The 27858-nt window shown below is 39.4% G+C and overlaps 1 protein-coding gene across 4 annotated transcripts in view; it reads left to right on the top strand.

Annotated features, from left to right (window-relative positions):
- Positions 1 to 27858, top strand: part of LOC121313469 (lysyl oxidase homolog 3B-like) — a 76480-nt gene that overhangs the window by 40841 nt on the left and 7781 nt on the right. For 3 of the 4 annotated variants that reach the window (XM_041246486.1, XM_041247221.1, XM_041248931.1), the window contains 4 exons: positions 15185 to 15392; positions 17035 to 17215; positions 24516 to 24670; positions 26709 to 26882. In XM_041246486.1, the coding sequence (XP_041102420.1) occupies positions 15185 to 15392; positions 17035 to 17215; positions 24516 to 24670; positions 26709 to 26882 (718 nt within the window). The remainder of the gene's footprint in view (positions 1 to 15184; positions 15393 to 17034; positions 17216 to 24515; positions 24671 to 26708; positions 26883 to 27858) is intronic. The other variant, XM_041248080.1, reaches the window with a different exon arrangement.

Consider the following 27858-nt stretch of genomic DNA (forward strand, 5'->3'; position numbering starts at 1 on the left):
CAAACCTCTACTAACAATTAAACACAAACCCACACTCCTTTCAGAATCACTGCAAAACCAAACTACTAACAATCACTGCAAAACACAAACTCACACACCTTTCAGAATCACTGCAAACCCCTACTAACAATCAAACACAAACTCACACTCCTTTCAGAATCACTGCAAAAACCCCTACTAACAATCAAACACAAACTCACACTCCTTTCAGAATCACTGCAAACCCCTACTAACAATCAAACACAAACTCACACTCCTTTCAGAATCACTGCAAACCCCCACTAACAATCAAACACAAACTCACACTCCTTTCAGAATCACTGCAAACTCCTTCTAACAATCAAACACAAACCCACACTCCTTTCAGAATCACTGCAAACCCCTACTAACAATCAAACACAAACTCACACTCCTTTCAGAATCACTGCAAACCCCTACTAACAATCAAACACAAACTCACACTCCTTTCAGAATCACTGCAAACCCCTACTAACAATCAAACACAAACTCACACTCCTTTCAGAATCACTGCAAACCCCTACTAACAATCAAACACAAACTCACACACCTTTCAGAATCATCACTGCAAAACACCCTTTCAGAATCACTGCAAAACCACTCACACTAACAATCAAACACAAACTCACACTCCTTTCAGAATCACTGCAAACCCCTACTAACAATCAAACACAAACTCACACTCCTTTCAGAATCACTGCAAACCCCTACTAACAATCAAACACAAACTCACACTCCTTTCAGAATCACTGCAAACCCCTACTAACAATCAAACACAAACTCACACTCCTTTCAGAATCACTGCAAAAACTCCTTTCCCTGCAAACCCCTGCTAACAATCAAACACAAACTCACACTCCTTTCAGAATCACTGCAAACCCCTACTAACAATCAAACACAAACTCACACTCCTTTCAGAATCACTGCAAACCCCTACTAACAATCAAACACAAACTCACACTCCTTTCAGAATCACTGCAAACCCCTTCTAACAATCAAACACAAACTCACACTCCTTTCAGAATCACTGCAAACCCCTTCTAACAATCAAACACAAACTCACACTCCTTTCAGAATCACTGCAAACCCCTACTAACAATCAAACACAAACTCACACACCTTTCAGAATCACTGCAAAACCTCTACTAACAATCAAACACAAACTCACACTCCTTTCAGAATCACTGCAAACCCCTACTAACAATCAAACACAAACTCACACTCCTTTCAGAATCACTGCAAACCCCTACTAACAATCAAACACAAACTCACACTTCTTTCAGAATCACTGCAAACCCCTACTAACAATTAAACACAAACTCACACTCCTTTCAGAATCACTGCAAACCCCTACTAACAATCAAACACAAACTCACACTCCTTTCAGAATCACTGCAAACCCCTTCTAACAATCAAACACAAACTCACACTCCTTTCAGAATCACTGCAAACCCCTACTAACAATCAAACACAAACTCACACTCCTTTCAGAATCACTGCAAACCCCTTCTAACAATCAAACACAAACTCACACTCCTTTCAGAATCACTGCAAACCCCTACTAACAATCAAACACAAACTCACACTCCTTTCAGAATCACTGCAAACCCCTACTAACAATCAAACACAAACTCACACTCCTTTCAGAATCACTGCAAAACCTACTAACAATTAAACACAAACTCACACTCCTTTCAGAATCACTGCAAACCCCTTCTAACAATCAAACACAAACTCACACTCCTTTCAGAATCACTGCAAACCCCTTCTAACAATCAAACACAAACTCACACTCCTTTCAGAATCACTGCAAACCCCTTCTAACAATCAAACACAAACTCACACTCCTTTCAGAATCACTGCAAACCCCTACTAACAATCAAACACAAACTCACACTCCTTTCAGAATCACTGCAAACCCCTTCTAACAATTAAACACAAACCCACACTCCTTTCAGAATCACTGCAAACCCCTTCTAACAATCAAACACAAACTCACACTCCTTTCAGAATCACTGCAAACCCCTTCTAACAATCAAACACAAACCCACACTCCTTTCAGAATCACTGCAAACCCCTTCTAACAATCAAACACAAACTCACACTCCTTTCAGAATCACTGCAAAACCCCTTCTAACAATCAAACACAAACTAACAATCACTGCAAAACACAAAAACACAAACCCACACTCCTTTCAGAATCACTGCAAACCCCTACTAACAATCAAACACAAACTCACACTCCTTTCAGAATCACTGCAAACCCAAACTTCTAACAATCAAACACAAACTCACACTCCTTTCAGAATCACTGCAAAACCATACTAACAATCAAACACAAACCCACACTCCTTTCAGAATCACTGCAAACCCCTACTAACAATCAAACACAAACTCACACTCCTTTCAGAATCACTGCAAACCCCTTCTAACAATCAAACACAAACCCACACTCCTTTCAGAATCACTGCAAACCCCTACTAACAATCAAACACAAACTCACACTCCTTTCAGAATCACTGCAAACCCCTTCTAACAATCAAACACAAACCCACACTCCTTTCAGAATCACTGCAAACCCCTACTAACAATCAAACACAAACTCACACTCCTTTCAGAATCACTGCAAACAAACTCACACTCCTTTCCACTGCAACTAACAATCAAACACAAACTCACACTCCTTTCAGAATCACTGCAAAACCCTACTAACAATCAAACACAAACTCACACTCCTTTCAGAATCACTGCAAACCCCTTCTAACAATCAAACACAAACTCACACTCCTTTCAGAATCACTGCAAACCCCTACTAACAATCAAACACAAACTCACACTCCTTTCAGAATCACTGCAAACCCCTACTAACAATCAAACACAAACCCACACTCCTTTCAGAATCACTGCAAACCCCTACTAACAATCAAACACAAACTCACACTCCTTTCAGAATCACTGCAAACCCCTACTAACAATCAAACACAAACTCACACTCCTTTCAGAATCACTGCAAAACCCCTACTAACAATCAAACACAAACTCACACTCCTTTCAGAATCACTGCAAACCCCCCTACTAACAATCAAACACAAACTCACACTCCTTTCAGAATCACTGCAAAATCTAACAATCAAACACAAACTCACACTCCTTTCAGAATCACTGCAAAACTGCAAACCCCTTCTAACAATCAAACACAAACTCACACTCCTTTCAGAATCACTGCAAACCCCTACTAACAATCAAACACAAACTCACACTCCTTTCAGAATCACTGCAAACCCCCTAACAATCAAACACAAACTCACACTCCTTTCAGAATCACTGCAAACCCCTTCTAACAATCAAACACAAACTCACACTCCTTTCAGAATCACTGCAAACCCCTACTAACAATCAAACACAAACTCACACTCCTTTCAGAATCACTGCAAACCCCTACTAACAATCAAACACAAACTCACACTCCTTTCAGAATCACTGCAAACCCCTACTAACAATCAAACACAAACTCACACTCCTTTCAGAATCACTGCAAACCCCTTCTAACAATCAAACACAAACTCACACTCCTTTCAGAATCACTGCAAACCCCTTCTAACAATCAAACACAAACTCACACTCCTTTCAGAATCACTGCAAACCCCTTCTAACAATCAAACACAAACCCACACTCCTTTCAGAATCACTGCACAAAACACACCTTTCAGAATCACTGCAAAACTAACAATCAAACACAAACTCACACTCCTTTCAGAATCACTGCAAACCCATTCTAACAATCAAACACAAACTCACACACCTTTCAGAATCACTGCAAAACCCTACTAACAATTAAACACAAACTCACACTCACACTCCTTTCAGAATCACTGCAAACCCCTACTAACAATCAAACACAAACTCACACTCCTTTCAGAATCACTGCAAACCCCTACTAACAATCAAACACAAACTCACACTCCTTTCAGAATCACTGCAAACCCCTACTAACAATCAAACACAAACTCACACTCCTTTCAGAATCACTGCAAACCCCTTCTAACAATCAAACACAAACTCACACTCCTTTCAGAATCACTGCAAAACACCTACTAACAATTAAACACAAACTCACACTCCTTTCAGAATCACTGCAAACCCCTACTAACAATCAAACACAAACTCACACTCCTTTCAGAATCACTGCAAACCCCTTCTAACAATCAAACACAAACTCACACTCCTTTCAGAATCACTGCAAACCCCTTCTAACAATCAAACACAAACTCACACTCCTTTCAGAATCACTGCAAACCCCTACTAACAATCAAACACAAACTCACACTCCTTTCAGAATCACTGCAAACCTACTAACAATCAAACACAAACTAACAATCACTGCAAACACAAACAATCACACTCCTTTCAGAATCACTGCAAACCCCTACTAACAATCAAACACAAACTCACACTCCTTTCAGAATCACTGCAAACCCCTACTAACAATCAAACACAAACTCACACTCCTTTCAGAATCACTGCAAACCCCACTAACAATCAAACACAAACTCACACTCCTTTCAGAATCACTGCAAACCCCTACTAACAATCAAACACAAACTCACACTCCTTTCAGAATCACTGCAAACCCCTACTAACAATCAAACACAAACTCACACTCCTTTCAGAATCACTGCAAACCCCCTAACAATCAAACACAAACTCACACTCCTTTCAGAATCACTGCAAACCCCACTAACAATCAAACACTCACACTCCTTTCAGAATCACTGCAAACCCCTACTAACAATCAAACACAAACCCACACTCCTTTCAGAATCACTGCAAACCCCTACTAACAATCAAACACAAACTCACACTCCTTTCAGAATCACTGCAAACCCCTTCTAACAATCAAACACAAACTCACACTCCTTTCAGAATCACTGCAAACCCCTACTAACAATCAAACACAAACTCACACTCCTTTCAGAATCACTGCAAACCCCTACTAACAATCAAACACAAACTCACACTCCTTTCAGAATCACTGCAAACCCCTACTAACAATCAAACACAAACTCACACTCCTTTCAGAATCACTGCAAACCCCTTCTAACAATCAAACACAAACCCACACTCCTTTCAGAATCACTGCAAACCCCTACTAACAATCAAACACAAACTCACACTCCTTTCAGAATCACTGCAAACCCCTACTAACAATCAAACACAAACTCACACTCCTTTCAGAATCACTGCAAACCCCTACTAACAATCAAACACAAACTCACACTCCTTTCAGAATCACTGCAAAACCCTCACTAACAATTAAACACAAACTCACACTCCTTTCAGAATCACTGCAAACCCCTACTAACAATCAAACACAAACACACTCCTTTCAGAATCACTGCAAACCCCTTCTAACAATCAAACACAAACTCACACTCCTTTCAGAATCACTGCAAACCCCTACTAACAATCAAACACAAACTCACACTCCTTTCAGAATCACTGCAAACCCCTACTAACAATCAAACACAAACTCACACTCCTTTCAGAATCACTGCAAACCCCTTCTAACAATCAAACACAAACTCACACTCCTTTCAGAATCACTGCAAACCCCTACTAACAATCAAACACAAACCCACACTCCTTTCAGAATCACTGCAAACCCCTACTAACAATCAAACACAAACTCACACTCCTTTCAAAATCACTGCAAAACCCCCTACTAACAATTAAACACAAACCCACACTCCTTTCAGAATCACTGCAAACCCCTACTAACAATTAAACACAAACTCACACTCCTTTCAGAATCACTGCAAACCCCTACTAACAATCAAACACAAACCCACACTCCTTTCAGAATCACTGCAAACCCCTACTAACAACAATCAAACACAAACTCACACTCCTTTCAGAATCACTGCAAACCCCTTCTAACAATCAAACACAAACTCACACTCCTTTCAGAATCACTGCAAACCCCTACTAACAATCAAACACAAACTCACACTCCTTTCAGAATCACTGCAAACCCCTTCTAACAATCAAACACAAACTCACACTCCTTTCAGAATCACTGCAAACCCCTACTAACAATCAAACACAAACCCACACTCCTTTCAGAATCACTGCAAACCCCTACTAACAATTAAACACAAACCCACACTCCTTTCAGAATCACTGCAAACCCCTACTAACAATCAAACACAAACTCACACTCCTTTCAGAATCACTGCAAACCCCTACTAACAACACAAACACAAAACTAACAATCAAACACAAACTCCTTTCAGAATCACTGCAAACCCCTACTAACAATCAAACACAAACCCACACTCCTTTCAGAATCACTGCAAACCCCTTAACAATCAAACACAAACTCAACAATCAAACACAAACTCACACACCTTTCAGAATCACTGCAAACCCCTACTAACAATCAAACACAAACCTGCAAACCCCTTCTAACAATCAAACACAAACTCACACTCCTTTCAGAATCACTGCAAACACCTACTAACAATCAAACACACTCCTTTCAGAATCACTGCAAACCCCTACTAACAATCAAACACAAACTCACACTCCTTTCAGAATCACTGCAAACCCCTACTAACAATCAAACACAAACTCACACTCCTTTCAGAATCACTGCTAACAATCCACAAACTCACACTCCTAACAATCAAACAAACACAAACTCACACTCCTTTCAGAATCACTGCAAACCCCTTCTAACAATCAAACACAAACTCACACTCCTTTCAGAATCACTGCAAACCCCTACTAACAATCAAACACAAACTCACACTCCTTTCAGAATCACTGCAAACCCCTTCTAACAATCAAACACAAACCCACACTCCTTTCAGAATCACTGCAAACCCCTACTAACAATCAAACACAAACTCACACTCCTTTCAGAATCACTGCAAACCCCTACTAACAATCAAACACAAACTCACACTCCTTTCAGAATCACTGCAAACCCCTACTAACAATCAAACACAAACTCACACTCCTTTCAGAATCACTGCAAACCCCTACTAACAATCAAACACAAACTCACACTCCTTTCAGAATCACTGCAAACCCCTACTAACAATCAAACACAAACTCACACTCCTTTCAGAATCACTGCAAACCCCTACTAACAATCAAACACAAACTCACACTCCTTTCAGAATCACTGCAAACCCCTACTAACAATCAAACACAAACTCACACTCCTTTCAGAATCACTGCAAACCCCTTCTAACAATCAAACACAAACCCACACTCCTTTCAGAATCACTGCAAACCCCCTAACAATCAAACACAAACTCACACTCCTTTCAGAATCACTGCAAACCAGAATCACTGCAAAACCCTACTAACAATCAAACACAAACTCACACTCCTTTCAGAATCACTGCAAACCCCTACTAACAATCAAACACAGACACTGCTGGAAAGTCACTTTTAACCGTTCGGGAAAGAATCCACCACTCACCATGTTTTGGGGTGTGAGGCAATTAACATAGTAACCAATGGGGTACAGACACAACGTTTGTGTTAGCTGTCGAAAGTCATTGTTGACGTTTGGGGAAATTGTTAGGTTGTGTGTTTGATGTGAGGAAAGGGTCTGAGTGACACTCCTTGGGTCACAAGAATCACTGCACCCTTTTGTTTGAGTCGTGATGGAAAGGGGTACTTAAAAGGTGTGACGTTTGGGGTTGATTCGTTAGTTTGTGTTATGATGAGAATGACAGTCTTAGTGCACGTTTGAGAGATGATTGTTAATTTGTGGTTTGGTTGTGGGAAAGTCTTTCTTAGACGTTAGAGATTTGGTTAAGTTATGTGGGTTTTAGTGTGTGAAAGTATCTTTCGTTGACGGTTGGGGGAGAGATTGTTTATTTTTGTATTAATTGGAGTGTACACTCCTCTTGGAATCACTGCAAAACCCTACTAAAACTCACACTCCTTTCAGAATCACTGCAAACCCCTACTAACAATCAAACACAAACTCACACTCCTTTCAGAATCACTGCAAACCCCTTCTAACAATCAAACACAAACTCACACTCCTTTCAGAATCACTGCAAACCCTAACAATCAAACACAAACTCACACTCCTTTCAGAATCACTGCAAACCCTACTAACAATCAAACACAAACTCACACTCCTTTCAGAATCACTGCAAACCCCTAACTACTAACAATCAAACACAAACTCACACTCCTTTCAGAATCACTGCAAACCCTAACTACTAACAATCAAACACAAACTCACACTCCTTTCAGAATCACTGCAACCCCTTCTAACAATCAAACACAAACCCACACTCCTTTCAGAATCACTGCAAACCCCTTCTAACAATCAAACACAAACTCACACTCCTTTCAGAATCACAGCAAAACCCCTAACAATCTACACAAATCAAACACAAACTCACACACTCCTTTCAGAATCACTGCAAACCCCTACTAACAATCAAACACAAACTCACACTCCTTTCAGAATCACTGCAAACCCCTACTAACAATCAAACACAAACTCACACTCCTTTCAGAATCACTGCAAACCTCTACTAACAATCAAACACAAACCCACACTCCTTTCAGAATCACTGCAAACCTCTACTAACAATCAAACACAAACTCACACTCCTTTCAGAATCACTGCAATCAAACACAAACTCACACTCCTTTAACAATCTAAACAACAAACACACACACTCCTTTCAGAATCACTGCAAACCCCTACTAACAATCAAACACAAACTCACACTCCTTTCAGAATCACTGCAAACCCCTACTAACAATCAAACACAAACCCACACTCCTTTCAGAATCACTGCAAACCCCTACTAACAATCAAACACAAACCCACACTCCTTTCAGAATCACTGCAAACCCCTACTAACAATCAAACACAAACTCACACTCCTTTCAGAATCACTGCAAACCCCTTCTAACAATCAAACACAAACTCACACTCCTTTCAGAATCACTGCAAACCCCTACTAACAATCAAACACAAACTCACACTCCTTTCAGAATCACTGCAAACTCCCTCTACTAACAATTAAACACAAACCCACACTCCTTTCAGAATCACTGCAAACCTCTACTAACAATTAAACACAAAAACTCCTTTCCACTACTAACAATCAAACACAAACTCACACTCCTTTCAGAATCACTGCAAACCCCTTCTAACAATCAAACACAAACTCACACTCCTTTCAGAATCACTGCAAACCCACTACTAACAATCAAACACAAACTCACACTCCTTTCAGAATCACTGCAAACACCTCACACTCCTTTCAGAATCACTGCAAACCCCTACTAACAATCAAACACAAACCCACACTCCTTTCAGAATCACTGCAAACCCCTTCTAACAATCAAACACAAACCCACACTCCTTTCAGAATCACTGCAAACCCCTTCTAACAATCAAACACAAACTCACACTCCTTTCAGAATCACTGCAAACCCCTACTAACAATCAAACACAAACTCACACTCCTTTCAGAATCACTGCAAACCCCTAACTAACAATCAAACACAAACAATCAAACACACTCCTTTCAGAATCACTGCAAACCCCTACTAACAATCAAACACAAACCCACACTCCTTTCAGAATCACTGCAAACCCCTACTAACAATCAAACACAAACTCACACTCCTTTCAGAATCACTGCAAACCCCTACTAACAATCAAACACAAACTCACACTCCTTTCAGAATCACTGCAAACCCCTTCTAACAATCAAACACAAACTCACACTCCTTTCAGAATCACTGCAAACCCCTTCTAACAATTAAAACACAAACTTTCACACTCCTTTCAGAATCACTGCAAACCCCTTCTAACAATCTAACACAAACTCACACTCTTTTCAGAATCACTGCAAACCCCTACTAACAATTAAACACAAACCCACACTCCTTTCAGAATCACTGCAAACCCCTACTAACAATTAAACACAAACCCACACTCCTTTCAGAATCACTGCAAACCCTAACAATTAAACACAAACCCACACTCCTTTCAGAATCACTGCAAACCCCTACTAACAATTAAACACAAACCCACACTCCTTTCAGAATCACTGCAAACCCCTACTAACAATTAAAAACAAACTCACACTCCTTTCAGAATCACTGCAAACCCTGACAATTAAACATAAATTAACACTACTAGTACCAACTGATAGACTTGCATTTTAAGACCATCTGCCTCAGAAAAAGGTAGATTTAGACAAATCTGCACTCTGCTTACTTCTGTTTAATGCTTCTTGTGTCGTCTGAAGTGATTAGCCAACACATTAACCCCATTGAAAAAAAACTAAGTTTGACCGATATTAATATAAGTAAGAAAATTAATAATTATATTATCAAAGGGAAATATCTATCAGCTTAGCTGATCGCATTTTAGTTTAACTACAAATAACCTTTAAGCAAACAAACTTTGAACTTTTATTAAAATAAAATAAAATAATATAAGCAATTCTACTGTAAATAAACATAGATTTTATTTTAAGCATTTCCAGTGCCTTCTCCAGTATGGCAAATGTTGTACTCAGTCACTTACACCATGACTTAGATAGGGGGAAATGGACGGAGTCCCATTGGTCTCACATCACTAAATTATTTTGCCTTTGCATTAGAATTGCCATTACTGTATGAGCCCTATTTAAAACAGTGGAACTTGTTGTGCCCAAATACAGCTTTCTTAATATTTTACTAGGGCTTCTATTCAATTGGCACCAACCAACTACATATTACATGCTAGGCATAAACACAGTACTGTTACTTTAAGGATTATGTTGCTTATTTAAATGTAATTATATCCCAGGAAAAATTTCTATTGCAAACACTGTACGATTTTTACTATTGTTATAACGTACAGTTTGACCATGTTATATAAAACTACCGCAAAGTAACAGAATATAAAATCTGGAAAACATTTTATTAGTTGGATTTCAGAGTCACTCGGGGATTAGGTTGATTAGACATTGTGATTCTTAAAGTGTTTGCCTTTGGTTTTCTGGACAGCTGGGATTCATCTAATTGAGCTCCGATACTGTTTGCAAGTCTGTAGAAGCCTGAGACACACAAAAGCCTGATTGACTTCCAAAAGACGCTCGTCTCAGAAGCGTGTTTCCTTCGAAACCACAATTTATTTTCACAGATGTGAACTCATCTTGTTTTTCAACACCATATTTTACCATATGTAAATTTGTCACAGGATCTAACAGAATAAAAAATTGACATACTGTATAAAAGAAGCAGAAATTGAATTATACAGCCTTAAACAGTCACAAACGTGCTCACTTGCAGACCTTAATAATAGTGGGATTATGAATCAACTCATGGGGGAACCCAATAAAGTAAACAAGCAGATTTTAGATTTGACAGAGTTTGCACCAGGTATAATGAGATAACTAGCTGCTTTAGGGTCTGAATGGAGGTTTACTTGGTTCAGCTAAACAGGTTGCCCCTCCTTGGTTTAGATCATTGAAATATAACCCACTGTTTGTTAAATCAACTCACAATTAATGTTCAGTAAATGTATCCACTAGCTCTCTAAAGGTTAATGTAGAAATTCCTATCTTAGGAAACAACAAAGATCTAGATGTACTGCCAACATATCCAGCTTTATAAGCCCCAGGACACCAATTCTTTCAGAATCTTGGATGTTTTTTCCACGAATTGCTGCCTGTAGTTTTAAAGTCATGCAGAAGTCTAATTATGCCTCCAGCCATCACTTAAGTAGAAATCATATGCAATTGAACACTAGGTTCAGCCAGTTTTAAAGACAACTCAGTCAGTATTTGTTTTAGAGATTAATTTAGTGCTCTTGAAAAGACACCAATGGCTTAGTCCAAGGACAGCTACTATGTGAGCCTCCTCACAAGGCACCCACAATATAAATTCCATCCCAAATAATCCCACCTGACATTTATAATAAGAGTGAGGCTGTGCATGAATAACTGACCTCCTACCCCCCAAGTGAGCGCCTTAACTGCTTTGTAAAAGAGCAGCGAGTCAGCCTGGTTTGCACAAGCTGGTGTAACCTTGTGTCATGTACCAGCACTCATCATCCGCTGCTGACAGACAGCACTGTGTTCCCTGTGTACAAAATGTTACCATTACCTAACGGGTATTTAACATTTAATACATTTAAAACCTGAATAGATCTATCAAAGCTGCACGCAGTGCCTGTAATGCAGTCATGCCCGCCCCCAAGAGCATAAAAAGACTGCTGACACAAGCATAATTTTTCCTTTCCCTGACCTGAAGCAGGAGAGAGAGCTACTAACAGTTAAGTAAAACACTTATATCTGACTTTACGTCTCATTGCCACTTACTTTTGCTTACAGAATCAGTGTGAAGACTGCTAGCTAACGGTAGGTTTTCCTCAGTTTTCGGACTGTTGGTTAACCAAGAGCATTATAGGTGGACACCCCTATAATTGCTCCCGTGGTAACTGTAGGTCCTAAATTTGCTCCCGTTCCCTCAGGTACTTCGTACAATGAATAAGGTTACCTTGCTGATTCACTAGCAGTCGCTGGGTACAGCTCTGCTTCGGGTCTGACTGTCCACAGTATTTCCCGCAATGTTTCATTTGCCTCTCTGGTTTCTGCTTGCAGTGCCATTGTGAAGGCTGTCAGGGCTCTGACAGCGGACTTCCTCCAGACTTAAGGCTGTGTTTGGTTAAGCCAGACGCTATACATGTGGGCATCCCTGTACATTGCTTCTTCGGTAACTGTAGTTCAGTGATCTACCACTGTTCTTGGTGAACAAACCTGGTTCAATAGCAGTGTTTTTCAGCCCGCATTGAACAGCGGCTGCCCAGTGACAGTGTTTGTCACTGTCTAAGGGCATTCTCTTGGTGGAATCAGCCTGCCCATGTGCACCTTAGCATAGCATTGGGCAGTGTTATCAAAAAGGGAGGCCTTCACCATGAATGTGTCTAGCCTAGACTGGGGCACTGTGTAGAATGGCACTCCACAATAGTTTGGAACTGCATGCAATTTAACTGACCTTGTAGCATTGTTGCAGAGGGTTTAAGCATGTGCTTGTCCATGTAAACAATGCAACAGTGGTGGCTTACGTTAACCACAAAGGAGGCCTGTAAGCTTTGCTCTGGGTACACAAGAACCTAATCTCAGTGCGGGAAGTGCATCTGCCCAGAAGAGAAAAACTGATCTCGTCTCAAGAAGAGTTCCTGATCCTCAGCATGGAGTCAAACCCTGAGGTGATTTCTTGCCGCCTAAGAATCAACCCACTGTCCCATCTGGCTCTCCATAATAGAAGACGGGGACCCGCTGGCTGTAGATGCCTTGTCACATCACAGCTACTAAGCAGCCAGCCGTTGAGTCTGCCCAAGCACTATGACCTACTCAGTCAGGTAGGGTCCTGAATGGCGGCATTGAGCTATCTGAGTCTTTCAAATAGGGCTATCGACTGCAATTTGAAGGACCTGTTTGATGAGGGGAAAATCCCCTGTACATTAAAGGTCTACTGGGCAGCTATTCAGTACCCCCAGGAGCTTCCTGGCGGGGGAAATGCTTTTAAAAGTGGCTAGGTGGCTTTGGCTGCCTATGAAGGACATTGTTGCTCGATGCAGGGTAACCACCCACTGGCTATTTTCATGTCAGAAATTGGCTGGTTTTTTGGTGGGTTTTTAACCTTAACCTTCCAATAAGCATTTTCAACAATTTTCAAAACAATTTTTGCCTTATTTTAAAAAATAGACACTTTTTTATTGTTATTATGAAAAGTGGAAATATATTATTTCAATAGAACTTAAATAACAAAACAATGTGTTTGTTTCCAATGGCAGCATTATAACAACAGTGCAACAAAAAGTTATATCACTTTTTAGAAAAATGCTATAGATTTCAATGCAGACACCCTTCAAACTCTTGTCAATGCTTACGTCGTTATCTAGTACATACATACATACATGTACATATACATAAATGTCAATTTTCAATCACGTCACTCATGTACAGGGTGATTGATGTGGTAAACTTACTTTGTATCTTCCACAGTTTCAGGTACTGGTGTGTATCGCTGTTATATGCATTATTATCTGGGAAGTATACTCAGCATAACAATTCAGTTCCTTACATCAGCAAAGAAATAAATACCCTCTTCCCATTCTCTGTAGCTAGCTGGCATCCATTTTTTTACTCCCATCTATGCTATCTGTGGATGCATCGGTCTGCCATCTGCCAGCAAAAATCAAAAGTGCAGACTATTGTACAATATAGTCTGCTTATTTATTTACTGTAGCACGTCGAAAAGACGTGTTAAACATTTCCAGGTGCACATATAACCCTCTGCATGCTATTCTCATGGGAGTGACACGTGGAAATCGTAGGATAAGCAGCTGGGTGGTTAGATGTGTTGCTCCGTGCACTCGATGCCTCAAATGTTACCGCTCAAGCGACTGTTTGTTTGCTATCACCTTGCAAAGCAGCTGAGCAAGATGCAGGGTTTCTCCTTACTGAGAACTTGAAGCCAGGACAAGGGTTACGCTCCGTACCAATCTTGCCATTTGCAAGACTATCTTGGCATTCCGTGTCAACCAGTTTGTGGATTTGGAGGCTTCTTTTTACTTCCTTCCAGTCTGACTGGGAGCCATATGCTCTGCTCAGTGTGGGCCTTGGCTTTCTATGTTGACAGGATAAGAAGTTGAAGGCAGTCCGGACGATGTGTTGTCTGTTCTGGGGCGTTGTTAGACTTGTAGCATTCCAGTTGGTCTGCAGTATTGCCTTGCGACAGCTTTGGTATTCATACCCATTAAGTAATGGTTACATTTTGTACTTGATAGGGAAAATTCGGTCATTATCATAACCCTGGTTCTCTGAAATAGAAATGTAACCATTAACCTTCAAGATTAACACATCCATGACTGCAACAGTCTTGAAGGAAAAATTATGACAATGTTTGTGTCAGAAGTCTTTTATACCCTCGGGGTTGGGCGCGACTGTGTCACAGGCACTGTGTGCAGATCTATTCAGGTTAGATGGTATTAAAAGTTGAAATACCCATTAGGTAATGGTTACATTTCTATTTCAGTGAACCAGGGTTTTGATAATAACTTAACGTTTTGTGACGTGCCTTGAGGTGCTTACTGTAAATTATCTTCACCCAGGTTGTTCGCAAAAAGACAGCAAAACAAGTACCGTCTTCACTCTGTGGCCTGCACTGGTAATGAGGTTCACTTGTCAGTGTGCCCTTTGCAGTTCTACAAGATTAATGCCACCAGGGCCTGTGAGGGGGGCACGCCTGCTGTGGTCAGCTGTGTGCCAGGGCCGCAGTTTTCCCTTGGCAACAGCCAAAAAAAGAAGACGCAAAGTATGGTAAGTAGCTAGGCATTTTCCCAATATCGGAAACTTGAGGCTGCTGTGATGTAGAATAGGGCGACTGAGGGTTTTTGACTCTTATCATTATGCATTCTGGTAATCTTGCTTCCCTTAAAGAAAAAAAGAAGGTGCAACAGTAGTGGAGTAGTGGACTTATCCCTCCCTTTCATTTCAGAGCTATGCAAGTTCTTATGTGGTACTAACAATGCTTCTCTAATGTATATATCTAATATATGTCATGGTCAGTTGACAAACTCATGTGGACGAGCTTTGTCCAAAAAGTACTAATAGATACTTGGAAAATTGACATATTTGAACAAATACTTGTGAATTATAAAGTAATATACTATGTACCATGTACTATTAGTATTCAGTGAATTATTTTGAGGAATCCAAGATTTAAAGACAATTTTCAATTTTCTTGAACATTGCTTTGATACTCCTTATGTTTTGTTTTGTACATTGTAACATGTGTGTGGAAGGGTGGTGGGTAATTTACTGACACAGGAGACAGACAGGTGAATTTGGCAACACCACACAGGTGCCCAGTTTTATTTCAGGGTGCTGTTTTTTCTTTAATCCCGCCTATGGAGCAGTGGGTCCATGGTCTGATTTACCAACGATGGTAAACAGAACCACGGCCATACCAAGCGATGGTACACTACCGGCGCCCTTGCAGGTGCTTCGAAACAATAATTCAAAACAGAAGGCACAAAGAAACAGGGAAAATAAAACAGTAACAAAAACTACAAAGAAAAGGTGCTGCACTTTGCAGCGATATCCCGGTCGCCGCTGCCCGTGCGACCCGGATCACCGTCCTACACTGCCGGCTCACTAGCCTGCTCTGATATACTAATCAGGGGTCTGCCCAAGGGTTCCCTGCCCTCAATGTCTCGCTCTGAACCTCCGTTTCTTTCTCTCCCACTGGTTCTCGGTCGTTGACCAGTGCTTCCGCACTCTCGGCGCGTTTAACAGGGCAGACCTGAGGAAACAGCAGAGCGTTATTTTATAGGACCAACAATCTCCCAAGACTCGCCTCTCAGCCATTCAGAGAGGGGGAATCTCCACACACGCACTTTCCCACCTCCCCGTGTCACTGCCATGACTCACAGGCGGTTGTTGGGCGACTGCTGGCCTCTTCCTGCAGCCCATGAACACGCCAGCAGAGTCAGCACAGATCTCTCCCTGCTACAATGTGTTATCATTTTCAAGTATTTCCAGAAACGTATACGACGTAAAACATTGTCAATTATGAAAAAAACCTAGTTTCCAGCAAGTGTACTCAAACTTTTGACTGGTACTGTGTGTGTGTGTGTGTGTGTGTGTGTGTGTGTGTGTGTGTGTGTGTGTGTGTGTGTTTGTGTGTGTGTGTTTGTGTGTGTATATATATATATATATATATATATATATATATATATATATATATATATATATATATATATATAGTTTTTTGGGGTTTTTGTTTTTTTTTGTTTTAGATAATGAGACGGCCTTACCTAAAGGCTACAGCTAACCAGACAGAAGAGTGTCCTAGTTTTAGTTGTCCTGCAAGGAAATCCCAGTCTCATCCTGTTGGGTTTATAATTCTCCTTCCGACTTGTGTCCTCTTAATTAATGTTTGATTATTGTTACCTTGCAGTTCCGTGTACGATTAAAGGGTGGCGCCAAAACCGGAGAGGGGCGTGTGGAGGTCCTGAAGGAGAACGAGTGGGGGACAGTGTGTGATGACCGCTGGAACCTGCAGGCTGCCAGTGTGGTGTGCAGAGAGCTGGGCTACGGCACTGCCAAAGAGGCGCTGACTGGAGCACGCATGGGGCAGGGTGAGTCCACAGCAGGAAACCATAGGCACAACCTAGCTTATTTCGAAACCTTTTGTGAATATACGTTCGTTCAATAAACTGACACCTTTAAATGTTTACTGTGATATACCATGGTAAGAGAATAACAAAGTTTAGTAAGGCATCATGGAAAATCACAGGCAAGATGGGATTGTTAAGGTTAACCCTATCACAAAAAACACAAATAAAATGCATAGCGTAGCCATATTGAAAATATATCAACTTTATTATACATAAATATTTTACAAAGAAAAAAAAAAGTGTGTTCTTAACTTAATTCAAACTGCTACATCATCCAGAATGCCACAAATGTGAGCCAGAAACATTTTCTTGACTTGAAATAATCAGTGTCACCTGCCTGTAATTAGCAGGCAGGTATTTAACAAGGACAAAATGTTTGTTCAGGGCAGTCTATGTGAAGGCAAGAGGCTGTCAGTCTGTGTAAATCCGATGAAAAAAACCTGTGTGGTCAGCAGAAGGATTGTATAAGGTACTGTGTAAACAAGTGTGTTAAAAGTGTTTTGCAACCGGTAAACGGCTTAGCCGTCTGGTTTATTGTTAAGGATCGAGAAGGAACAGTTTAGTTAGCACTCCATGTGGGAGTTAGGATTTTGTTTTGTTTGTGTATTATTGTAAATAATGAGAGAGAGAGAGAGAGAGAGAGAGAGAGAGAGAGAGAGAGAGAGAGAGAGAGAGAGAGAGAGAGAGAGAGAGAGAGAGAGAGAGAGAGAGAGAGAGAGAGAGGTTGGTTCTTTGTCAGGTTTTCCTCCTTCAATAAGCAGTTTGACACTAGGATGCCAGAAAACGCTGTAGTGTGTGAGCAACAAAACAAAATAAACAAAACAGAACCTAACCCAGTCTCGGGTCCTATCTAAACAGAAATGTTATTATCTAATTACGAGGCAGGCTAAGCCTGTTAGCTCATTTACATAACCAAATCCACATGCCTGTTCCAATGTGTTTGTTTTCTAGTTATAATAATAATAATAATAATAATAATAATAATAATAATAATAATAATAATAATAATAATTCTTCCACTTGTTTGCTATCCAATTCACCAGCCCAACTCTTACAATATCCCCTCCCCAAACCCCCACATACGTCTTTCAAAACATCACCAATTACATAAAACAAACACCAAAACATTTAACTCAGACTGGAGTCAACCCTGACTCCAGTAACCAGCGCAGGGTCCAATCTTTTGTTCCTGCACAATAATATTTATTTTGAACCAAGCTTATTTGTTTTTAATTTCCCTTAATTAACACACAGTTATCATTCATGTTTATTCATTAACCCTTCTTAGTTTTAATCCCAAACACCTTACATTATTTGAGTACATTGTTTGTTTATGTTGTCCTTTCACATTTTGTTAATATATATATATATATATATATATATATATATATATATATATACTTTTGTAATTAAAACATAGATATGCATGTGTGTGTATGTTTATGTATTTATGGATAACTCATAATTATTTGTAATATTGTATTGAAAAACCTGAACCTAATTTGAATACATTTTAAATCATTTTGTCTCATAGCGACACACCAATAGGGCTGGCTGTTGTGTTGTTTGGATGCATATTAACAACGTTTGTTAAGAGAGTTTTATGGCGGGGGGGGGGGGGGGTTTGCATGCAGACAGCAGTACCACCACTCTTATATATTACATTCGCCTGTATCACATGGCGGGGGTTTTACTTGCAGAAGGAAATTTGAGTTCCAGCGAACAAGTAAAGGGTAGTACGTCAATTTCAGGCCAGCAAGAGGGAACCAATCTACTCGAAGAAAGGATCCTCAAGGAGGTTCAGAAGCATTTAAACTAGAAAGGAAGGGTGGAGAAATCAACAACAAAACAAAAGGGAGACTACATCAAAGCAAAGGGTAAAATTAAAATGGTAGAAATTACAAATGGCTGCTTCCTAACGCAATTTGTCGAGGCACAAAGTAGTGGGGGGGGGGGGGCATGCCTTTATTTAGTCTTTTGAAATGCCAAAGACAGAATAACTAAAATAAAGGTCAGAAAACCATTGTCAATCACAACATGGTCTCATTTGAAATGCTTTTTATAACCCAAAAAGTAATGACTAAAGATAAGGTTTACAATTTTAGAAAGGCAAACTATGAAGGAATGAAACAGAGACTAACAGAAGTAGATTGGAGTAAAATAGAGAAAACATCCACAGAGAAAAGGATGGCTTTTTTTTTAAAATGTAGTACTAGAGGCGCAAAACAATTACATCCCAAAAGTAGACAAATGAAATCTAAAACAAAATGGCCAAAATGGTATACGGGATCGATTGAAAAAAATATTCAGAGAAAAAAGGCACTTTACGTTTGAAAGGGATCATAAAGTACACAGAAAGAGTACTTGAAACGGCAAGCGCAAGTCAAAAAGGAAGTTAGAAAGGCTAAGAGAGAGCTGGAAATGAACATTGCCAAGGGGGCTAAAACCAGTTCCAAAAAAGTTTTGCCAATATATAACAGCAAAAGAACATTCAAGGAGGAATTAAAATGTTGAAGAGATACAAATGGCAACATCATAGATAAAAAGATAAAAATAGCAAATATATTAAATGATTACTTTTCACAATTTTTACAAAGGAGGATACGGACAACATGCCCCACATGTCGACCTGTTCCTATCTAGTTTTAAATAACTTTAGCATAACCGAGGTAGAAGTGTTAAAGGGGCTAGGAGCTCTTAAAATAAACAAATCATCTGGGCTGGGTGAGATTTTCCAAATAATACTCAAAGAAATGAAAGAACCAGGTAACTACACACCAATAAGCCTGACTTCTATTATATGTAAATATATAGAAACTATAATAAGACCCAAAATGGAAAATTGCCTATACATTATCAATATCCTACAGTTAGCATGTTTTTTTTTTTTATTGTTTTGAGGATGCAATATCAACAATGGATAATTACAAAGCATATGACATGGTTTATTTAGATTTCCAGAATGCTTTTGACAAAGTCCTGCATAAAAAAAAGATGAATTAACAAACTAAATGAAGTAGGGATTCAAGGAAATACATGCACATGGATTAGGGAGTGGTTAATATGTAGAAAACAGAAAGTACTGATTAGAGGAGAAACCTCAAAATGGAGCGAGGTAACCAGTGGAGTATTAGGTCATCTGCTCATCCTAATCTACATTAATGATTTAGATTCTGGTATAGTAAGCAAACTTGCAGACAGCACAAAAATTGTAGCAGCAAACGTCGTTCAAAATGATCTAGACAGCATTCAGAACTGGGCAGACACATGGCAAATGACATTTAATAGAGAAAAGTGTAAGTGCAGGCAATAAAAGTGTCCATTATAAATATCATATAGGAGATACTGAAATTGAAGAAGGAATCTATGGAAAAGTTCTAGGAGTTTGTGTTGACTCAGAAAAGTCTTCATCTAGACAATGTGGGGAAGCTATAAAAAAGGCCAACAAAATGCTCGGCTATATAGAGAAAAGTGTTGAATTTAAATCAAGGGAAGTAATGTTAAAACTTTACAATGCACTAGTAAGACCTTATCTAGAATATTGTAATCCTTTCTGGTCATCTCACTACAAAAAGGATATTGCTGCTCTAGAAAGAGTGCAAAGAAGAGTAACCAGAATTATCCTGGGTTTAAAAGGCATGTTATATGCAGTCAGGCTAAAAAAATAGAATTCAGTCTAGAACAAAGAAGGCTATGAGGCAATCTGATTCAAGCATTCCAAATTCTAAAAGGTATTGACAATGTCGAACCAGGGGACTTTTTCCACCTGAAAAATGAAACAATGACTAGGGGTCACAAATGGAAATTAGATAAGGGGGTATTCAGAACAGAAAATAGGAGGCACTTTTTTTACACAGAGAATTGTGGAAGTCTGGAACCAACTCTCCAGTAATGTTGTTGAGGGTGACATCCTGGGATCAATAAGCTACTAAAAACCAAACAAGCATGATGGGCCGAATGGTCTCCTCTCATTTGTAATTGTTCTTATCAATGCTCGGGGTGAATTATCCAGCTAATTCCAGCCAAACGGAATTCTGAAAACTTCAGAGGCTTGGGGTGCGTAAAAAAATATGGTTGTTATTTTTAATTTCTTGTGGTTTAATATGATAATGAAACAAAATACTTCCGTCAATATTGAGGCTACATTGTACACTTAGCATAACTCAATAGCAATGTTTTTAAGGTCCTTGCCAGTGTGCTTTCTTTACTATATCTAAGTATTATATTTAAGTGCCATGTAAGCGAGTCCCACCAGAAAATTACAAATGTTTGTGAAGAGGTGAAGACAATTATAGCAGCTTTCCTATTTAAAAAAAGAAGCTATTTAGAGATGATATGTATTTAAAAGTTACCAAAATGCTCTAGAACCACAAACAAAATCTAATATAAAGTATAACTTACTAATAATAATTACACAATATAAAATCACACTTTGGGTGAGTGGCAATACTGCCCTGTGTCATGTCAAATTTTGCAACAGTGTTTCATTGCAGTTTGTCCATGCAATACAAATACATTTGTAATAAGATATAGTAAATAAATACAGTATACAACAGAAAATAAATGAAAAGGTTGTTTTAGATGTACACAAAAGATTTAATTATTTAAATGGCTAAAAATACATATTTTGACATGTTTCGGACAGGCCTTCAGGATAACATATTTTACAACTTAAGTGAGTGATCTGAGCTGTTTAGTTTGAGTGTCGTAACTATATAGTAGTTTTTTTTAGTAGCAATATTTTCCAATCTAAAAAGTAATAATATTATTAATAAAGAAACAGTTGCAGAAATTAAAGTATCTTATCTTCTAAATCTGTTTCGTCCATTGGTTGGGTTGGGTAACTATTTCTGGCACATTAAATGTCTTGAGCATGCGCAGTGTGCGAAGATAGCAAAGACCATGCACAGCGTACAAAGATAGCAAAGAGCATGGGCAGTGTGCAAAGATAGCAAAGAGCATGCACAGGTCCTGAAGGAAACAAAAAGTGTCAGGACACCGGAACACTCACAGTAGCTCTGCACCCAGCAGTCTTGGCATATCTTTCTCCTATCCGCTTGACTAGCACTCAGTGAAAACAACCGTATGTTACCTTTCCATACTGTTACCTTAATCTTATCACCGTGTAACAAATTTATTATTTTTTTTTTTTGTTCCTGGGTAGTAAGTGTTATTTCCTAATTGCTTATGCCTCAAAAGTATAGAAAATGGCTATTATTCCCCACAGACTTTGCTTTTGTGACCAGGACAGTGATATTTCAAAATATCACTATTTCCAATGGGAAAACGGGCAAATGTGTGTCTTTTCGTTCACATAAAGTCCGAAAAAAACAACATATGAATCCAAATTAACATGTGTTTATACCAAAGTAATACAAAAATGACTACAAAAGATTTAGAAGTGAGTAGTTTTTCGAGATTTACGATTATACTGTAAATACAGTTTACGATTATACAGTACATAGTGTTATCATTTCCATCATCAGTAGGGAAACCCCAGAGGAATGAAGTTGGTTCTATCGAAGGGACATATACCTTAGCAGCATAAGCCTTCCATTCAAAATGAACTAATACCTTATACAGGAGTGAAGGGCTTTGACGGCCACTTGTGACAGTGTTAAAATATATATAAATACACAAGCTCTGCTGCCAGAGATCTGTCAGTAGAAGCAAACATGCATCCTGCCAAGCTAAAACGTACAAGTGTGTCTTGAGAGCTAACTTCAGCCTTGCTTTGGAAGCATTTTGTCAGAAATGAAGATGCTAAAGATCTCCTGGCTGGTGGCTGCCTTGATGTGATTTGAAACCTGGGTTCTGTCTGCTCGTGGTACGGTAGTTAAAAGCAGTGTTTATCAAAGAAGTGGTTTGCCTTTTTAAGTTCTGATCAGGCTTCTTGTTGAAGATCTGAAGAAATCAAAGTGGTATGGTTGAAGCTGAAGATGTTGGTCTGTGTACTGTGAATTACTCTGGAAGCATCTTATTTATACTGGAAGTTTACCATTTAAGACCAATGTGGCTTAACTGGCTAATTCACTACCCTTTTTGGACTGCTTCCTGGGGCCTGGCTTCAGTTTTACAATAACACAATTAGCAGTCTCGTCCTAAAAAAAAGGCCATGGAGTAGATGGCAGGGAGTCCAGACTGGTGTGTGTTCACAGAACAGTAAGTTCCAATAGTGTGCCCTGAGTGCGCTTCAGTGCAATGAAAGCAAGACGGTGTAAAGATACAGCAGTGTGGCAGTGGAGAACAAGGCCTGCTCAAAGGTTCCCAAGTAGATGGAGGCAGCGTTGTAGTTTCATGTTACCATGTCTGTGGTCAGCCCCAGGCGTCTCCCACGGACAGGCATTAGGTGAGTGAGGCTGTCTGTGACAAGAAATGGAATAAGCAAACAATAAGCGGTCAACACTTGTTTACCAGTACAAGTTGTCTGTGAAAATTTTCAGATGTTGCTTTGAAAGCCAGTGAGAAAGGAATGTCTGTTACCTGAAAACCGCACATGTTTTGGCATTACTGTACAGGGCTGAGAAATGTGTTGATTTGGTTTAGAAGGAATGTCTGAACATTTGACTCCTTTTTTACACTCCTTCACCACTTTATTCAGTTGCAAGGCCTGAGACATTTAATAGAATGCTCATTTTATGTGTATGTATTCCTTATCTTGTGGTGTTTTGACTCCAGTCCACATAGTGGTGTCTAATTCATGTTACATTCTTAAGGAGGGAGTTTACATTGGTATTAGAAACACAGAATCACATGGCGGAGACTATCTGCTGTTTTGCTAGTCCTTGGAGCCCTTTTCTCTGAACTGTGTCATATATTTTGATAACCCCTGATGTTATCAGTGATGACCTTTATAGCAGTACTGTAGGTTGCTTTTATTTTTGTCAAAATTAAGTTATGTAATTTAAAAAAGGAACACCTTTATTGAGTACACATGAGAACAGAACAACTTTTTTTTTTTTTTTTTTTTTACATATATTTATTCGGTATTTTATACCAGGACCTAGGAGTCCTGTGAGGTTCCAGCGTGATTTCCAATGGCATATGTTAACATACAGCGCTAAGTTAAGGCAGAAACTTAAGTCCACCCAAGACTGAAACGCTTTAAAGGAGACTTACTTCTAAAATAGAATTTTGGCAACTGTCTGTCTGTATCCAAGTATTTCTGGAGCACATTATGAAAGACAGCAATTTAGTGTTGATGATGGCACGAGTACAAACACTAAGCAGTAACATTTTTTCCATATTTCCCTTCCTGAAGGAATGGGTCCCATGCACATGAATGAGGTTCAGTGTTCCGGCCAAGAAAAATCCATCTGGAACTGCCAGTACAAAAACATCACGACCAACGACTGTCGGCATGTCGAGGATGCCTCTGTGAAGTGCAACATCCCTTACATGGGATACGAAACCTTGGTCAGAAACCTACTCCTTAATTCAATTTTTTTTTTTTTTAATAAAAATGTTTTTCTGAATATTTAAAGAGCAATAGCTTCAGACACCCTTTTTAATGAAGTTCACAGTCATTCTCAGTGGTTCATTTGCTGTTTTACTGTGTTTTCTTTTTTTTTTTTTTTGCTGTTGCTGTTTTTTTTGTTGTTTTTTTTTATAAGTCCAAATGTGATCCAAAGTGGCAGATCACTAGTTAGCTCTAGCTGGCTCTAGCTGGCTCTAGCTGGCTCTAGCTGGCACTAGCTGGCACTAGCTGGCTCTAGCTGACACTAGCTGACACTAGCTGGCTGTAGCTGGCTGTAGCTGGCTCTAGCTGACACTAGCTGGCTCTAGCTGGCTCTAACTGGCACTAGCTGGCACTAGCTGGTTCTGGCACTGGTTGTAGCCTATGATTCATATAGTATATCTGTGGAAGGGAACTGGAACCAAAGAGCTGCATCTGAACTTAGATGATAGTAACCTTCACACACGCTTTAAAACATGTCATTATAACAAGAACCACTGAGAATGATAGAAATGGAAGGGGACATTTGAAGCCATTTATTATTTGATAATATTTACTATTATCAAATAATAACAGCATTTTGCATAATGCTCTAGGGCTGTTTCTGCTTAGAGCATTATTCATTCTAACTCATGTTTTTCAGCCCTCTGATAAGACTCCAGAGCTCTAAGTCTAAGTGATTTTAGCAATGACCACCAGTTGTCTGTAAAACCTCAGTCTTACAGGGGGCAGAAAGCTCTAAAGACAAACCTCGCTTCAGAACAATCGTCTTGTAGACATCTTTACAGAAGGTTGGAACATGAGTAGGCTATATATTAAAATCACAGCTTCCTAATAACATCCTGCTTATTGCTAACAACTGTAGTCTGGTTTATTCCAAAATAGAAAATACTGTTTTTAATGTACTGTCAGCCTAAAGCAATACTTTTTATTCAGTTATTCACCAGCTGAAGTCATACCAAAGACTATTACTTACTGTAGCTGCTATAACACAAAACAAACCTATGTTAATGATCTGAACTGGTTCTTATCAATTCAACAGCGCTATTTAAATGAGTTCTGTATAAGTACCAATACACCATTCATTTTTAAATGGTACACTGGCACAGGCATTGCAAATAGACAAGTAGTGATGAATCAGTACAGGGAACATGTTTTTTAGAGCTTAACAGTCTGAAAGGCTGGATTTTAAATACGGTTGGCTGTTGAAGATTATATCGTTAACTTTGCATTGGATACCAGAGGCCCGTTTCCAAAAGCAACTTTAACCTAACCAGCATTGTGAAACCATCATAAGTGCAACATTTGCAAACTGCAGCGTTTCCCAACACCATTGCAACTCTAAACTGCAGCGTTTCCCAACACCATTGCAACTCTAAACTGCAGCGTTTCCCAACACCATTGCAACTCTAAACTGCAGTGTTTCCCAACACCATTGCAACTCTAGTCGCTCTTGAGCTACTGCTTGAGCTCACGAGTGATCTGGCATAATCTTGACATGTTCGTGGAGGTTGTAATGCACTGTGGGAACGTAAAGACAAAATTTAGCAAGGGCTGTGTGGAAAGGATGGCTTGCAGACCAGGAAGGAGACACACACAGTACTGGGGGTATGAAGCACGTTGCACGTTTTAATAATAAATAAAAAGGTTGAACAAAACAAAACACTTTTATAAAAAGAAGCTCTTTTTTTGTGAACATCACGATCAAGCTGCACTTTCCCACAGGGTTTTGGGAAACGCATGAGAGAGACTAAAAGCAGCCGCACGTTCATCGTAACAATGATTGCAAACTCCAAGTATTTCTGTTATCAGGAAACGAGACCCAGATCAATGAAAAAAAACTCAAAAAAATGTAAAAATTAAAAAATAATGACACTACGCATAATCCAAATCCTCTGCCAACCCATATTTAAAAAAAGAAGCTGGCCTCCCCCCTGCTGGGAAACCCCAGCTGCTTTTTAACCACTAACACCTAACATTTTATCCACCGGTGCACAGATCCGTCTGAGAGGCGGGCGCAATCGCCATGAGGGCCGAATGGAGGTGATGACGGGGGTAGATGGCAATGGCATTGAGCAGTGGGGGCTCATTTGTGGAGAAGGCTGGGGTATCAAGGAGGCCATGGTGGCCTGTCGCCAGCTGGGCCTCGGATTTGCTAACAGCGGCTTGCAAGTAGGTATTTAGGCGCTTGACTGCCCCAGCTCTCATAGTATCCCTTAACCGCTTCATAACTTGGACCTGCCACCAAAAATAACTTTGAGCACCAGTCAGAAATGTGGAAGACAGGCATTATCAAATGTCTGACTAGATGCTTTAAAAAAAAGTGTTTAGTTCTAATGTTTCTTTTGTCATCATAATTTCTCAATAATTGTGTAAGCAAGTTTCCCTTGCTTACACAATTATTGAGTATCAATCAATAACAATTTGACAGTGGCATTTAAAACACAAAAACGAATTTATATTTGTATAAGCAATCATTTCTCATACCTTTTTTTTAACATTTTGATATGAAATCTTTTTTTCCCCGGTTTCCTTCGAAATGCATTATCTTTGCTGTGAATTGTGGGATGGTAGTTCTGGGTAGTTCTGGCTAGTTCTGTAATCTCTGATTTAAACTCCACAAAAAAATACATATCCCATTTTCCACAGCGGTAGCTGACGAGTCTGTAAACTGGCAATGAAGATATGTTTTGCAACATATTTGTGTCAGTTTATTCCTCGGTACAGCAATACGACAGTAAAAATGTCAACACACCAAAGGAGAGGGCAATTTGCTGCCAGTCGTCTTTTAAAACGGCCAGTGCAGAAGTGAATTGCCATTTATTGCTACTCAATTATAAAGGTGAGGGAAGGGTAGCTTCTCTTGTATTGTAATCAGCATATTAATAGTTTTTTTTTTTAATTTATTTATTTGACACCTGACGACAATACTTCTTAAAATCAGTTACTCGGAAAATACAAGTATCAGCACCCTCCTAATAATAATACTCAGTATTCTCATATTTTCTTGCTACTTTTACCAGCACTGTAAACAGAGAGAGGACCTCCACTGAAACAGACTTGAGTATAAACCCTACTTACTCTTTCAGAAATGGTAACGGTCCCTTCTCAAATGGCTGTCTTCCATCTTTGTGACTGGTGACTAACA

Source organism: Polyodon spathula, chromosome 1, assembly GCF_017654505.1.
Source record: "Polyodon spathula isolate WHYD16114869_AA chromosome 1, ASM1765450v1, whole genome shotgun sequence".
Classification (NCBI taxonomy): Eukaryota; Metazoa; Chordata; class Actinopteri; order Acipenseriformes; family Polyodontidae; genus Polyodon; species Polyodon spathula.